Source organism: Aquarana catesbeiana, linkage group LG09 (assembly GCF_042186555.1).
Source record: "Aquarana catesbeiana isolate 2022-GZ linkage group LG09, ASM4218655v1, whole genome shotgun sequence".
Lineage (NCBI taxonomy): Eukaryota > Metazoa > Chordata > Amphibia > Anura > Ranidae > Aquarana > Aquarana catesbeiana.
Window position 1 is genome coordinate 314,823,393 of NC_133332.1, and position 16,224 is coordinate 314,839,616.

At 46.7% G+C, this 16,224-nt stretch overlaps 1 protein-coding gene across 1 annotated transcript in view; it reads right to left on the bottom strand.

Annotated features, from left to right (window-relative positions):
• Positions 1–16,224, bottom strand: part of LOC141108777 (transcription initiation factor TFIID subunit 7-like) — a 49,180-nt gene that overhangs the window by 16,427 nt on the left and 16,529 nt on the right. The window contains 6 exon segments of the mRNA XM_073600698.1: positions 878–982; positions 4,907–4,979; positions 5,663–5,721; positions 5,880–6,006; positions 11,930–12,063; positions 14,848–14,926. Of these exon segments, the coding sequence (XP_073456799.1) occupies positions 878–982; positions 4,907–4,979; positions 5,663–5,721; positions 5,880–6,006; positions 11,930–12,063; positions 14,848–14,926 (577 nt within the window).

Below are 16,224 nucleotides of genomic sequence, written 5' to 3' on the forward strand. Positions count from 1 at the left end.
GTATATTTTTGTTAAACTAAAGCAATATTTTCTATTTTAATTCCACTTAATGTATGATGATCACCTAGCTCACACTTCTTTATCCAAATCCAGCTGCTTGGTTGACTTATTGTAACTTTTTAAGCGCACCTGACAAAACTAACTAAGTAGTGAACTCTACAAATCCTATAACCTTTGTTGTTAAAATATTCGAAGATTTGTGTTATAACTGTTACAACTGTATGCATGATATATTTTCTTTAATAAAAAACTTATTAAACAAAAAAAAAAAAAAAACTATACCTAAATATATATTATATTTTAGTTATCCCTCCAAAACAGGTCTTTATATGGACAAAAAAAAAAAAAAAAAAAAGAAAATATATATACATTTTTTAATAATAATAATAATATATATATATTTCTCATTTGTAAAAAAAAAAAATTATATATATATATATATATGCCCCCCAACCATCTCCAGGGGGTACTTTGTCCCCTTTCAAATAAGAAAATTCTCTCTTTAAATGCCCCTCATAATTATGATATTTATATAAAGACAAGTTTGCAGAAAATAAATCATATTATGATATTTTAATTCACATTATTTAAAATATATATATTTTTAGAAGCATGTCTTTATATATAGAAAATATCTAACTATACCTAAACATATATTTTTTACAAGCATGTCTTTATATAAATATCTAGCTATACATAAATAGAACGATAGATATTTTTAGTTCTCTCTCCAAAGAGAGTCTTTATATAGACAAAATAAATAATTGTATGTCCCTATATAAAGACTCTTTTTATAGAAAACCCACGTTCTATTTATAGATATACTTCTTTGATCTGTGGATAGAAATGATGAAATAAACGATCGAACGCTCATTACTTGAAGAGCGGCGGCCTTGTTTTATGGCGCAGGAGACGGGGGAGGTGTCCAGGCCGGTCAGGTTTTCTCCCTCTTTGGACTCGTCTTCGGCGATCACCTCCCATCCTGATCTCTCTGGTTAAGGATTTCAATCTCCGGGAATATTGGAACGAATGAATTACAGATCTTCAATCGATCAGAAGGTCAGAAATCCACAGATCAGACATTCGGGAGAGGACGTCGCTCTCCATATCCGGACACAAACTTTATTTTTGTTTTTGCCTTTTTAGACCTCGAAACAGGGAAAAAAGACGGATCACCGTCTACAAACGGAATCCATCCCCCCTCACCTCAGGACTCGTTCTCACATGAAGCTGGAGGGGGGGCGATAAAACCCTGGGGGGGGGGGTGGGGGGGTGGGGGCGGGGTGGTAGATCCGCACTTTGACTGCCCTCTATATGCCACCTTCTTTAATTGCAGAGGCAGCGGCCGGGGGAGGGGGGTTTGTACACCGCCACGGCCTTATTACCTGAATCGGCTCTGGTATCGGCCTCTGGCAATCCAATCTACAACAGAGAGCAAGACTGGGAGAGGGAGAAGAACCACAAAGGGGGCCAGGTGCAGTGCTAGAGGGATGATGACAGGAGGGGAGAGCAGAGTGACAGAGGATAGAGAGCAGAGTGACAGAGGAGTAGAAGGATGATGACAGGAGGAGAGAGCAGAGTGACAGAGGAGTAGAAGGATGATGACAGGAGGAGAGAGCAGAGTGACAGAGGAGTAGAAGGATGATGATGACAGGAGGAGAGAGCAGAGTGACGAGGAGTAGAAGGAGGATGACAGGAGGAGAGAGCAGAGTGACCGAGGAGTAGAAGGAGGATGACAGGAGGAGAGAGCAGAGTGACCGAGGAGTAGAAGGAGGATGACAGGAGGAGAGAGCAGAGTGACAGAGGAGTAGAAGGAGGATGACAGGAGGAGAGAGCAGAGTGACAGAGGAGTAGAAGGAGGATGATGACAGGAGGAGAGAGCAGAGTGACAGAGGAGTAGAAGGAGGATGATGACAGGAGGAGAGAGCAGAGTGACAGAGGAGTAGGAGGAGGGATGACAGGAGGAGAGAGCAGAGTGACAGAGGAGTAGAAGGAGATGACAGGAGGAGAGAGCAGAGTGCCCGAGGAGTAGAAGGAGGATGACAGGAGGAGAGAGCAGAGTGACAGAGGAGTAGAAGGAGGATGACAGGAGGAGAGAGCAGAGTGACAGAGGAGTAGAAGGAGGATGACAGGAGGAGAGAGCAGAGTGACAGAGGAGTAGAGAGCAGAGTGACAGAGGAGTAGAGAGCAGAGTGACAGAGGAGTAGAAGGAGGATGACAGGAGGAGAGAGCAGAGTGACAGAGGAGTAGAAGGAGGATGATGACAGGAGGAGAGAGCAGAGTGACCGAGGAGTAGAAGGATGATGACAGGAGGAGAGAGCAGAGTGACAGAGGAGTAGAAGGATGATGACAGGAGGAGAGAGCAGAGTGACAGAGGAGTAGAAGGAGGATGATGACAGGAGGAGAGAGCAGAGTGACAGAGGAGTTAGAAGGAGGATGATGACAGGAGGAGAGAGCAGAGTGACAGAGGAGTAGAAGGAGGATGATGACAGGAGGAGAGAGCAGAGTGACCGAGGAGTAGAAGGAGGATGACAGGAGGAGAGAGCAGAGTGACAGAGGAGTAGAAGGAGGATGATGACAGGAGGAGAGAGCAAGTGACAGAGGAGTAGAAGGAGGATGATGACAGGAGGAGAGAGCAGAGTGACAGAGGAGTAGAAGGAGGATGACAGGAGGAGAGAGCAGAGTGACAGAGGAGTAGAAGGAGGATGACAGGAGGAGAGAGCAGAGTGACAGAGGAGTAGAAGGAGGATGACAGGAGGAGAGAGCAGAGTGACCGAGGAGTAGAAGGAGGATGACAGGAGGAGAGAGCAGAGTGACGGGTGAGTCGGATTCGCGGTCTTCCCTTCAGTCTTGCTCAGGTTGTACCAACTCCTCTTCTGGACTGAAATGGCTCCTTCTGATTTCACCGCACACTGCGAGCTTCTCACAATATGCATTAGAAGCTGCAGCCAAGTCAGATAAAGCCCCGCCCCCCATTTCCTGGTTAGAGGACGTCCAGCATCATCTAGACCAGTGATGGCGAACCTTGGCACCCCCAGATGTTTTGGAACTACATTTCCCACTTCATTTGCAAGGGCTCAATAAACTGCCCCACTAGGTGGCGCTTTTCCCTTTCTATACACATATGAGCAGTGGGGGGAATTAGGATGCGATTCTTAGCAGTGCCATTTGCACCAATTTTTTTTTCGTATTGACGCAAATCGCACCTGCAAAGTATCGGTAGTCAGTAGCAAGTACTTGACCGAAAGTATTGGTACGCGTACCTGCAAAATAACAAACCGGTATCGGTGCAACCCTACTCATTTTTGCACACACATATGAGGCAGTGGGGGGCATTCGCAAGGGGTCAATAAACTGCCCACTAGGTGGCGCTTTTCCCTTTCTATACACACAAGCACTGGGAGAATTCACATGCGATTCTTAGCAGTGCGATTTGCGCCAATTTTTTTCTGTATTGACGCAAATCGCACCGCAAAGTATCGGTAGTCAGTTATCAGTCAGTACTTGACCGAAAGTATTGGTACGCGCAAAATAAAGAACCGGTATCGGTGCAACCCTACTAATTTTTTCATTATGTTGATGGGATGGGGGATGGGGATTGGGGATATGGGGATGGGAGGGGGATGTTTTTGGATGGGATGGGGGAGGGGGATAGGGATATGGGGAATGGGATGGGGATATGGGATGGGGATAGGGAATGGGGATATGGGATGGGGAATGGGATGGGGAATGGGATGCGGAAATGGGATGGGGAATGGGATGGGGAATGGGATGGGGAATGGGGATATGGGATGGGGATATGGGGAATGGGATGGGGATATGGGATGGGGATAGGGGATGGGGATAGGGGATGGGGATATGGGATGGGGATAGGGGGATGGGGATAGGGGATCGGGGATAGGGGATGGGGATATGGGATGGGGATAGGGGATGGGGATGGGGATAGGGGATGGGGATATGGGATGGGGATATGGGATGGGGATAGGGGATGGGGATATGGGATGGGGATATGGGATGGGGATATGGGATGGGGATATGGGATGGGGATATGGGATGGGGAATGGGATGGGGATATGGGATGGGATAGGGGATGGGGATATGGGATGGGGATAGGGGATGGGGATAGGGGATGGGGATATGGGATGGGGATATGGGATGGGGATATGGGATGGGGGATATGGGATGGGGATATGGGATGGGGATATGGGATGGGGATATGGGATGGGGATAGGGGATGGGGATGGGGATATGGGATGGGGATATGGGATGGGGATATGGGATGGGGATAGGGGGATGGGGATAGGGATGGGGATATGGGATGGGGATGGGGATATGGGATGGGGATAGGGGATAGGGGATGGGGATGGGGATATGGGATGGGGATATGGGATGGGGATAGGGGATGGGGGATAGGGGATGGGGATAGGGGGATGGGGATAGGGGGATGGGGATAGGGGATGGGGTGGGGATAGGGGATGGGGATATGGGATGGGGATGGGGATAGGGGATGGGGATATGGGATGGGGATATGGGATGGGGATAGGGGATGGGGATAGGGGATGGGGATAGGGGATGGGGATAGGGGATGGGGATAGGGGATGGGGATAGGGGATGGGGATATGGGATGGGGATATGGGATGGGGATATGGGATGGGGATGGGGATAGGGGATGGGGATATGGGATGGGGATAGGGGATGGGGATAGGGGATGGGGATAGGGGATGGGGATAGGGATAGGGGATGGGGATAGGGGATGGGGATATGGGATGGGGATAGGGGATATGGGATGGGGATAGGGGATGGGGATATGGGATGGGGATGGGGATTGGGGATGGGGGGGGGGGGCGGGGGGAACAACCAGCGAAGGTATAAACAAACACAAACGAAACTTCAGCTTAAAGGATACGAACGCTGACAGCTTCCGCGTCCGTGCTCAGGAGGCGCTTCACTTCCTTCTCCACATCCGGGGATTCGATGTACTGAGTCAAAAAATAAAAAGAAGCCAAGAAAAATTTACTGGGAATGTCAACGTGTCGCCCCTACGAGGATTATTCACTAAGACTGGAGAGTGTAAAAAATCTGGGGCAGCTCTGCACAGGAACCAATCAGATTGCAGGTTTTAATTGTCAAAGCTTCATTGAAAGAAGCTGAAGTCAGAATCTGATTGGCCGCCATGCACAGCTACACCAGAACCTGAGCTCACTGATTTTAGTAAATCCCCCCCCCCAATATGTCATTAAAATCTATCTAACCTGAGATGAAAAAAAAATATATATATATGTATGTATGTATATATATATATATATATATATATATATATATATATATACACACACACACACACACATATATATATATGTATATATATTTTTTTAAATTGTCAGCATTTTTTGTTTATAGCGCAAAAAATAAAAACCCTGCAGAGGTGATCAATTACCACCGAAAGAAAGCTCTATTTCTCTATTTTGTGAGGAAAAAAAACAAAAATCAAGGACATACATTTTATTTGGGTGCAGCGTCGCACGACCGCGCAATTGTCAGTTAAAGTGACGCAGTGATGTATTGCAAAAAGTGGCCCGGTCAAAAAAAAAAAAAGGGGGGGGGGGTAAATCTTCCGGAGGGCAAGTGGTTAATCAGAATGAATTATTTGGACTCGATCTACCTTCTTCTTGGCGGTTTTCCTGAAGCGTCTCTTGCGCACATTCTTCAGCGGTAAAGTTACTGGAATGATAAGAATGTTTCACAATGATAAAATATACAATATATCTGTAGGCCTTCTAAAGTGATCTGAATTTCGGTATAAAGGAATGGCAATCTAACCCCTCCCCCCACCCCCCTCAGTTATTACGACTATCCATCATAAAAAGATAAAAACGTACTTCCGTGATTCCATATAAACTTCTTCTCTCGGTCGCGGTCCTTCTTCTTGTTGCTCTTGGGATCGCTTGTTCCCGTCGGCTCCTCCAGGGGGGGATAGAGATCACCATCCAAGGTGCAAACCAGCATCTGCATCAAAGACAGAACAGGTCTCGGTGTCTGTAGATGGATCCCGTCGGGCCGCCTTCACACGGCCATTTAGTCGCAAACACCGGATTCCAGCGGCCAGGATCAGCAGATTCTTGCGGCTGGAATGACGGGAGCGCGTGAATATTGTAACCAAGAACCAGACAAGACTAAGCTCAGTTACAAAGCTGGGACATAAACTGTTTATTGAAACACAAGTACACGGAGGTAACACTCGGGACAATCCACCCCCCCCCCACCTTTGGTTTCAGGGCGGGGTAAAGTTACCTCCTCCAGTAGCATGACACACAGGTATTCAACTATCCAATAGTAGACTGTCTTTGGGAGGGGCTGCAGGAGGAACCCCTCCCCCCCCCACACTCCTCACAGCTAATCCACATCCCATACATCCCATAATACTTTTCTCACAAGGCAGACACAAACAATAGAACAATGAAATACATACACACCCCAAACGATACACACATATATACACATACATTCCGGTGTGGTTGTACAGGGAGTCCGATTAGTACAGATCACACTGGGGTTCTCCGTCACCCTGCGCCCCTAATAGACACAGGGTGACTTAGACATAGGAGATGCATAGGGAGCGGAAACAAGGGCTTCCCAACCTTTTCAAGGGATTCCGGGTTCCACGAGCCCCCCGCTCCCAAAGTGACTCCCGTCACAGCCGGTTATTGGCTCTCCTCTCCTCACACTGACAGTATGAGGAGAGGAGAGCCGATCAGAGGCATTTCCTCACAGGGGAGATCTGTACAGATAATCAGAGCAGTGATCAGTGCAGCCCCAACAGTGCCCAGCAGTGATACCAGAAAGTGCAGCCTTTCAGTGCCCATCAGATCCTGCCCATCAGATCCTGCTCATCAGTGCTGCCCATCAGTGCAGCCCATCAGTGCAGCCCATCAGTGCAGCCCATCAGTGCAGCCCATCAGTGCAGCCCATCAGTGCAGCCCATCAGTGCAGCCCATCAGTGCAGCCCATCAGTGCAGCCCATCAGTTCCACCTATCAGTGGCCATCAGTTCCACCTATCAGTGCCACCTATCAGCGGCTATCAGTGCCACCTATCGGCAGCCATCAGTGCAGCCTATCAGTGCCCATCAGTGCAGCCCATCAGTGCAGCCCATCAGTGCAGCCCATCAGCTCCACCTACCAGTGGCCATCAGTGCCTGCTCATCAGTGCCGCCTATTAGTGTCCATCAGTGCCGCCTATCAGTGCCCATCAGTGCCGCCTATAAGTGTTCATCAGTGCCGCCTATAAGTGCTCATCAGTGCCGCCTATCAGTGCCCATCAGTGCCGCCTATCAGTGCCCATCAGTGCCGCCTATCAGTGCCCATCAGTGCCGCCTATCAGTGCCCATCAGTGCCGCCTATCAGTGCCCATCAGTGCCGCCTATCAGTGCCCATCAGTGCATCCTATCAGTGCAGCCTATCAGTGCCCATCCGTTCCACCTATCAGCGCGCATCAGTGAAGCAAAAAAATTACTTATTTACAAAATTTAGGAAAAATAGGATTTTTTCATCATATTTACCTGTAAAATCCTTATGAGTACATCATGGGACACAGAGTCGGGCTAATATTCATTACCTGCTGGGTTATACTCCATCATCAGGTAAATGGACACTGGTAGACCAAAGGTCTTCAGACAGGAAGTGATCCCCTATATAACCCCTCCCACACAGGAAGTACTTCAGTTTTGTAGCAAGCACTGAATCCTCAAAAGAAGAAAAAAAAAAAAAAAAAAAGGGAAAAAAAAAGTAAAAGGCAGACACCACTTTTGGCAAAAAGGAAGGAACAGGTCGTAACACAACCCTGTCCTGGTGAAGGATCAAGTATGGTTCCCTGCATGAAAGGGTCGCCAAGTCCGACACCCTTCTAGCCGATAGAAAAAGATTCAATCCGGATGGCCGCACTCCAACAACGATTTCTTTATTGGTTAAAAACCATACAGCAAAAGATGGAATCAACAGCTGACATGCTTCACACCGTAACTACTGGTGCTTACTCATAGCTGAGGTGATGGCCATCAGGAAGGCTAGCTTGCATTACAGCAAGTCTAATGGAATTTCCTTGACAGGTTCAAATGGTCGTTTCTGTAACACAGACAACACCAAGTTCAAGTCCCAAGGACACATAGGTGACCTAATCGGGGGGGAAGCAAGCGAGTTACCACCTGCATAAAGGTTCGGATCAGTGAATGGAAGGCTAAAGGCCTTTGGAAGAATACTGATAGAGCCAAAACTTGACCCCTGATTGTACTCAAAGCCAATCTGATTTCCACAGCTGACTGGAGAAAAGGAAGAATTCTCCCAATCACGTATTTCCGAGGATGCCATTTTCTGGCTTCACACCAATAGAAGTCTTCCAGACCCTATGATAGATTTTGCTAGTGACAGCTTTTCTAGCATTCACTAGAGTAGACACTACTGGTCCCGAGATGCCACGGTCCTTTAACACCTTGGCTTCAATAGCCATGCCGTCACATTTAGAGACTGTAAATTGGGGTGGAATATGGGACCTTGAGATGGTAGATCGGGGCGAGGAGGAAGCGTCCATGGCCCGTCTATTGTCAGTCTCACAATCTCCGGGAACCAGGGCCTTTTAGGCCAGGCTGGTGCCACCAGAATGACTGGAACCCCCTCTTTCCGAATCCTGTGCAACAAATGTGGAAGAAGAGGGAACGGAGGGAAAGCATAAACCAGGGAGTACTGGCTCCATGGAACTATCAGTGCATCTTCTCCGATTGCTAGAGGATCCCTTGTTCGGGACACAAATTGCTGTAGCTTGTTGTTGAACCTGGATGCCAATAGGTCGACCTCAGGCCATCCCCAACGCTGGCAAATTTCCTGGAACACCCCTGGGTGTAGGGACCATTCCCCGGGCAGATCTGCTGGCGGCTAAGATAATCTGCCTTCCAGTTCTCTACTCCCGGAATATGGACTGTCGATATAGATCGGCACATTTCCCTCTGCCCAGGCTAGTATGTGGTTCATCTCCTTCAGAGCTGAAACGACTCCTGGTACCGCATTGGTGGTTTATATAGGCCACTGAAATGGCATTGTCAGACTGAACCCTGAAGTTCCACCGTCCAGAACCGTAGGGCAGACGTACTGCCCGCAATTCCAGGACGTTGGTGGGCAGGATCCGTTATGTCCCTGACCATTTCCCCTGAGCTGTGAGCCTTTCTGGGGTTGCTCCCCAGCCTGAGAGAGACTGGCATCTGTAGTCAGAACTCTCCAAGTTACGGGGAGAAAGGATTTTCCCTTTCGTAGGTTCTGATCCTGCAACCACCAGTTTAGGCGTGCCCGAGGAGATAAACACCTTGAATAATCCAGGGCTTTTACCCTTCCTGGTCTAGGCCAACAAGATGTCTTGTTGTAAAGGCCTGGAATGGAACTGCCTCGAAGGAGGACACCATCCTCCCTAGAAGACTTATATGGAGCTGAATGGAGCGTTGTTTAATGCCCCTTATCTGATGCACCTGAACCTTCAGGGCACAGAGCCTTACGGATGACAAGAATATTCTTGCTTGAACCCTATCTAGGATCAGACCTAAATACTTTAGACTTTGAGCTGGTTTCAAGGCTGACTTTTCGGTATTTATGATCCAGCCTAAGCTTTTTCAAATACCACACTGCATATTATGGCTCTGTTCTAGAGCCTGTAATGAGTGATCTCTGAGTAGGAGGTCGCCCAGATTTCTAAGCACTAGGATCCCTTGGGCCCTTAAAAGATCCAGTACTGGTGCTAGGACCTTTGTGAACACCCGGGGGAGCTGTAGCAAGCCGGAGGGTAGAGCCACAAATTGAAAACGACGTTCCTCTACTGCAAAATGTAGGAACCTCTGATGAGGCTGAAAGATAGGTTTCTGAACCGTAAACAGGTTTGAGTAGAACCCTGTGCCCCTTTCGGATACCGGAACCTCTACAATCACTCCTTGATGTACTAGTGCCTGAAGCAATACGTTTCTTTTTGGAGGATCCGAGGGAATGCTGGCTCTTAAAAACCTCTGAGGGGGAACCCCCCGCAACTCCAGCTTGTAACTGCGAGATATAATTGAGGTGACCCATTCGTCCCGAATTATTGTTCTCCAAATATCCGCAAAGTGTAGCAGCCTTCCCCCAACTTGATCGAGTGATGGGCGTGCCCTCAAAGGGAGGGCATGGTGCTGGGTTTAGAAGAATCTTGGACCCAGGGCCTTTTCTGGATGTGGCCCTAGCGCCCTGTTGGCGGCGGAACCGCCTTGATGCTGAGACATTGGAGGAAGCAGTCCCTGAGGTTTTAAACGAGGGACGTCTGGTAAGAGGGGTTTCAAATTAGCCGTCCAGGCGCAGGGCAGCTTAGAAACTAAGAGCCCAAGCTTCACTCATCACGGCGGGTTCCTGTCACTTGAGGACCTTCAAGGACTGGGTACCCTTTTCATGTTTAGGGTCCACTCCCTTGGACCTGTACAGCACCCTGCAGGAAATGCCTTAGCGCTGTGGTGTCCAGGATTTCCACTTCACAGGGTCCAGCACCCGGAGGCCTCATTACAGGCAAAACCGTGCAGGATCTTGAGTCTTCTTTGCGAGGCTCGGGTACCATTTATCTGAGCATATAAAGCCTGTGTCAAACAGATCCGATCCGTCATTACCTTGATTCATTAAGAACCTTATGGAGGAGTAGAGACCTGGAGCTCAGAGAGCTCAAACAAACCGTGCCAACCACCTTGCAGACACTGGTAAAAAAAAAAAAACCTGAAGTACTTCCTGTATGGGAGGGGTTATATAGGGGATCACTTCCTGTCTGAAGACCTTTGGTCTACCAGTGTCCAATCACCTGATGATGGCAGTATAACCCAGCAGGTAATGAATATTAGCCTGACTCTGTGTCCCATGATGTATGAAAAAGAAAAAACTTTTTTTTTTTTTCACAATTATCGGTATTTTTACGTTTATTTAATAAAAAAAAAAAAAAAACTCAGCGGTAATTAACTCCTTCTCGACCGCCGCACACCGATATATGTCGGCAGAATGGCACGGGTGGGCGACAGGGCGTACAGGTACGTCTCCTTTAAGATGCGGCCTTGTGGGCGCCCGTGCTCCGTGACTGCGGGTCCCGCGGACTCAATGTTTTCTAGCACTGATCGCTGTATAAATGACAATGGTCCCAAAATAGTGTCAAAATTGTCCGATGTGTCCGCCATAATGTCGCAGTCACGATAAAAAATAAAAAAAGGTTGCAGATTGCCGCCATTACTAGTAAAAAAAAAAACCAAATCTAATAATAAAAATGCCATAAATCTATCCCCTATTTTGTAGACGATATAACTTTTGCACAAACCAATCAATATACACTTATTGCATTTTTTTTTTTACCAAAAATAAGTAGAAGAATACACATCGGCCTAAACTGAGGAAAAAAATAGTTTTTTTTTTTATATATTTTTGGGGGATATTATAGCAAAAACTGAAAAAATATTGTGTTTTTTTCAAAATTGACGCTCTTTTTTTAGCGCAAAAAATAAAAACCGCAGAGGTGATCAAATACCACCAAAATAAAGCTCTATTTGTGGGGGAAAAAAAAAGGACGTCAATTTTGTTTGGGTGCGACGTCGCACGACCCGCGCAATTGTCAGCTAAAGCGACGCAGTGCCGTAATCGCAATAAGCGCTCTGGTCAGGAAAGGGGGGGGGGGGTGGTTAAATACCCCCAAAAGAAAAGCTTTATTTGTGTGAAAAAAATAATAAAAATGTCATATGTGTACAGTGTAGCGTGACCGCGCAATTGTCATTCAAAGTGTGAGAGCGCTGAAAGCTGAACATTGGCGCCTGGGCAGGAAGGGGGTGTGGGGGGGGTGAGAGCGCCCGGTACTGAAGGGGTTAAAGGTTTACATCTACAAATCACCCGCCGCACAATCATTACCTGACAGATGTCCGCGGTTTTGTAGAAAGTCTTCTTGTCGATTGTTTTTAAACACTCCGTCACACACGGGATGTCCACTAACTTGGCAGCGAGTGGAACCCGGTCCACCCGCACAATTCCATGACGCCCGTCGGCTATAAAAAAAAAAAAAAAATTAAATTTAAATAAATAAAATAAAAATAATATAATATACCGTAAAATAATAAAATAAAAATATTATAATATAATAAAACAAAAATAATATAATTAAAATTATAAAATATAATTAAAATAAAATTAAAAAAATATAATAAAAATAAAATAAAATGATATATATATATAAATATTTTACAGTGCGGTCAGCAAGGGGTTAAGGAGCTCTCGAATGTAAACAGTAACATTGCGATCACTTTTGGATTGGCCATCACAACCAATAGAAGTCACAGAAGCTCTCTGACTGGCTCTGTGCATTTTATTATGATTGGCATGGTCTGAAGACATGGACATGGTGTAGGCAGTGGGCGGGCACACCGTAAAAATATAGCGCCTTTTTAAAAATGGCGCTCCGGGACACTGTCATGTCATGTATACACACTCACTGGCCACTTTATTAGGTACACCTGTTCTAATTGCTCGGTAACACAAATTGCTAATCAGCCAATCACATGGCAGCAACTCAGTGCATTTAGGCATCTAGATGTGGTGAAGACGACTTGCTGAAGATCAAACCGAGAATGGGGAAGAAAGGGGATCTCGGTGACTTTGAACGTGACATGGATGTTGGTGGCAGACGGGCCTGTCTGAGTATTTCTGGGATTTTCACACACAACCATCTCTTGGGGATTACAGAGAATGGTGGGAGAAAGAGAAAATATCCAGTGAGCGGCAGTTGTGTGGAGGAAAATGCCTTGTTGAGGTCAGAGGAGAATGGGCAGACTGGTTCCAGATGATAGAAAGGCAACAGTAACTCAAATAACCTCTCGTTACACCCAAGGTGTGCAGAATACCATCTCTGAATGCACAACACATCCAACCTTGAAGCAGATGGGCTACAGCAGCAGAAGACCACACCGGGGGCCACTCCTGTCAGCAAAGAACAGCAAACTGAGGCTACGCTTGGCACAGGATCACCAACATTGGACAACAGAAGATTGGAAAAACGTTGCCTGGTCTGATGAGTCTGGATTTCAGCTGCGACATTCAGATGGTGGGGTCAGAATTTGGCGCATGGATCCATCCTGCCTTGTATCACCGGTTCAGGCTGGTGATGGGGGTGTAATGGTGTGGGGGATGGGGGGTATCACTGGTTCAGGCTGGTGGTGGGGGTGTAATGGTGTGGGGGATGGGGGGTATCACTGGTTCAGGCTGGTGGTGGGGGTGTAATGGTGTGGGGGATGGGGTATCACCGGTTCAGGCTGGTGGTGGGGGTGTAATGGTGTGGGGGATGGGGGGTATCACTGGTTCAGGCTGGTGGTGGGGGTGTAATGGTGTGGGGGATGGGGTATCACCGGTTCAGGCTGGTGGTGGGGGTGTAATGGTGTGGGGGATGGGGGGTATCACTGGTTCAGGCTGGTGGTGGGGGTGTAATGGTGTGGGGGATGGGGTATCACCGGTTCAGGCTGGTGGTGGGGGTGTAATGGTGTGGGGGATGGGGTATCACCGGTTCAGGCTGGTGGTGGGGGTGTAATGGTGTGGGGGATGGGGGGTATCACTGGTTCAGGCTGGTGGTGGGGGTGTAATGGTGTGGGGGATGGGGTATCACCGGTTCAGGCTGGTGGTGGGGGTGTAATGGTGTGGGGGATGGGGGGTATCACTGGTTCAGGCTGGTGGTGGGGGTGTAATGGTGTGGGGGATGGGGTATCACCGGTTCAGGCTGGTGGTGGGGGTGTAATGGTGTGGGGGATGGGGTATCACCGGTTCAGGCTGGTGGTGGGGGTGTAATGATGTGGGGGGGTATTTCTTGGCACACTTTGGGCCCCTTAGTACAAATTGATCATGGTTTAATCACCATGGCCTCCCTGAGTATTGTTGCTGACCATGTCCATCCCTTTATGACTACAGTGTCCCCATCTTCTGATGGCTCCTTCCAGCAGGATAATGCACCATGTCACAAAGCTCCAATCATCTCACCACTGGACAATGAGGTCCCTGTACTCCAATGTCCTCCACACTCACCACATCTCATACAATAGAGCACCTTTGGCATGTGGTGGAATGGGAGATTGGCATCATGGATGTGCAGCCAACAAATCTGCAGCAACTGTGTGATGTTATCAGGTCACTATGGAGCAAAATCTCTGAGGAACGTTTCCAACACCTTGTTGTATCTATTCCACCAAGAAAAAAAAAAAAAAAAAAGGGGGGGGTTCTTCTGCCCCCCCCCCCCATTATATCACACCATTAAAAGAAAAGCCAATCCCCTTACCCTTCATCTTTTTTTTTTAAAGGGATATTGTAAAAAAAAAATAAAGAAATAAATAAATAAAAAAAAAGTAAATAAGAAAAAAAAAAAAAAAGTTTAAAGCGCCTCATCCCTCCGAGTTTTCGCGCCAAAGAAAATGCATACGTAGGTCGCGCCCGCAAATGTAAACATTGTTCAAACCACACATGTTTGGTATCTATTTACTCGGCGTAACATCATCTTTCACATTATATAAATAAAAATTGGGCTAACTTTACTGAATAGTTTTTTTTTTTTTTTTAATTCATTAAAAAAAATATTTTTTTTTTTTCTTTTTTAAATTGCGTCTGAAAGACCGCTGTGCAAATACCTTGTGACATAAAATATTGTAATGACTGCCATTTTCTTCTCTAGGGTCTTTGCTAAATAAATAAAAATATAACGTTTGGGGGGTTCTGAGCAATTTTCTAGCAAAAAAAAAAAAAAAAAGATTTTTACTTTAAAAGGTTAAAAGGGTCATTTCACTGCGAATACTCACGATGTAACTCGATGGAAAGTCGGTCTTTTGTGCTGACACTTCCAGACTGGACCATCCGCCTCACAGTAGACGCGTATTCCTGGAGGAACAAAGTTATGATGATGATGAAAGCAACTTTTATAAAAAAAAATAAAATAAAATACAGGACTAGGAAAATATACACATTACTCATAGATTTCAGATTGTTTCCCTCACCATACACTTTACAAACCGGACAACACAACCTACTTACTTACCAAAACTCTGTACAGAGCATCCGGAAAGTATTCACAGCGCTTCACTTTTTCCACATTTTGTGTTACAGCTTTATTCAAAAATGGATTAAATTCATTATTTTCCTCAAAATTCTACAAAACAATCCCCCATAATGACAACGTGAGAGAAGTTTGTTTAAAATCTTTGTAATTTTTTTTTTAAATAAAAAAATCCCCTGTACATAAGTATCACAGGCTCCTCCCATGTACAGAAGTATCACAGGCTCCTCCCATGTACAGAAGTATCACAGGCTCCTCCCATGTACAGAAGTATCACAGGCTCCTCCCATGTACAGACGTATCACAGGCTCCTCCCATGTACAGAAGTATCACAGGCTCCTCCCATGTACAGAAGTATCATAGGCTCCTCCCATGTACATAAGTATCACAGGCTCCTCCCATGTACATAAGTATCACAGGCTCCTCCCATGTACATAAGTATCACAGGCTCCTCCCATGTAGATAAGTATCACAGACTCCTCCCATGTACATAAGTATCACAGACTCCTCCCATGTACATAAGTATCACAGACTCCTCCCATGTACATAAGTATCACAGACTCCTCCCATGTACATAAGTATCACAGACTCCTCCCATGTACATAAGTATCACAGGCTCCTCCCATGTACAGAAGTATCACAGACTCCTCCCATGTACATAAGTATCACAGGCTCCTCCCATGTACAGAAGTATCACAGGCTCCTCCCATGTACATAAGTATCACAGGCTCCTCCCATGTACATAAGTATCACAGGCTCCTCCCATGTACAGAAGTATCACAGGCTCCTCCCATGTACAGAAGTCTCACAGGCTCCTCCCATGTACATAAGTCTCACAGGCTCCTCCCATGTACATAAGTCTCACAGGCTCCTCCCATGTACATAAGTATCACAGACTCCTCCCATGTACATAAGTCTCACAGGCTCCTCCCATGTACAGAAGTATCACAGGCTCCTCCCATGTACAGAAGTCTCACAGGCTCCTCCCATGTACATAAGTCTCACAGGCTCCTCCCATGTACATAAGTCTCACAGGCTCCTCCCATGTACATAAGTATCACAGACTCCTCCCATGTACATAAGTCTCACAGGCTCCTCCCATGTACATAAGTATCACAGGCTC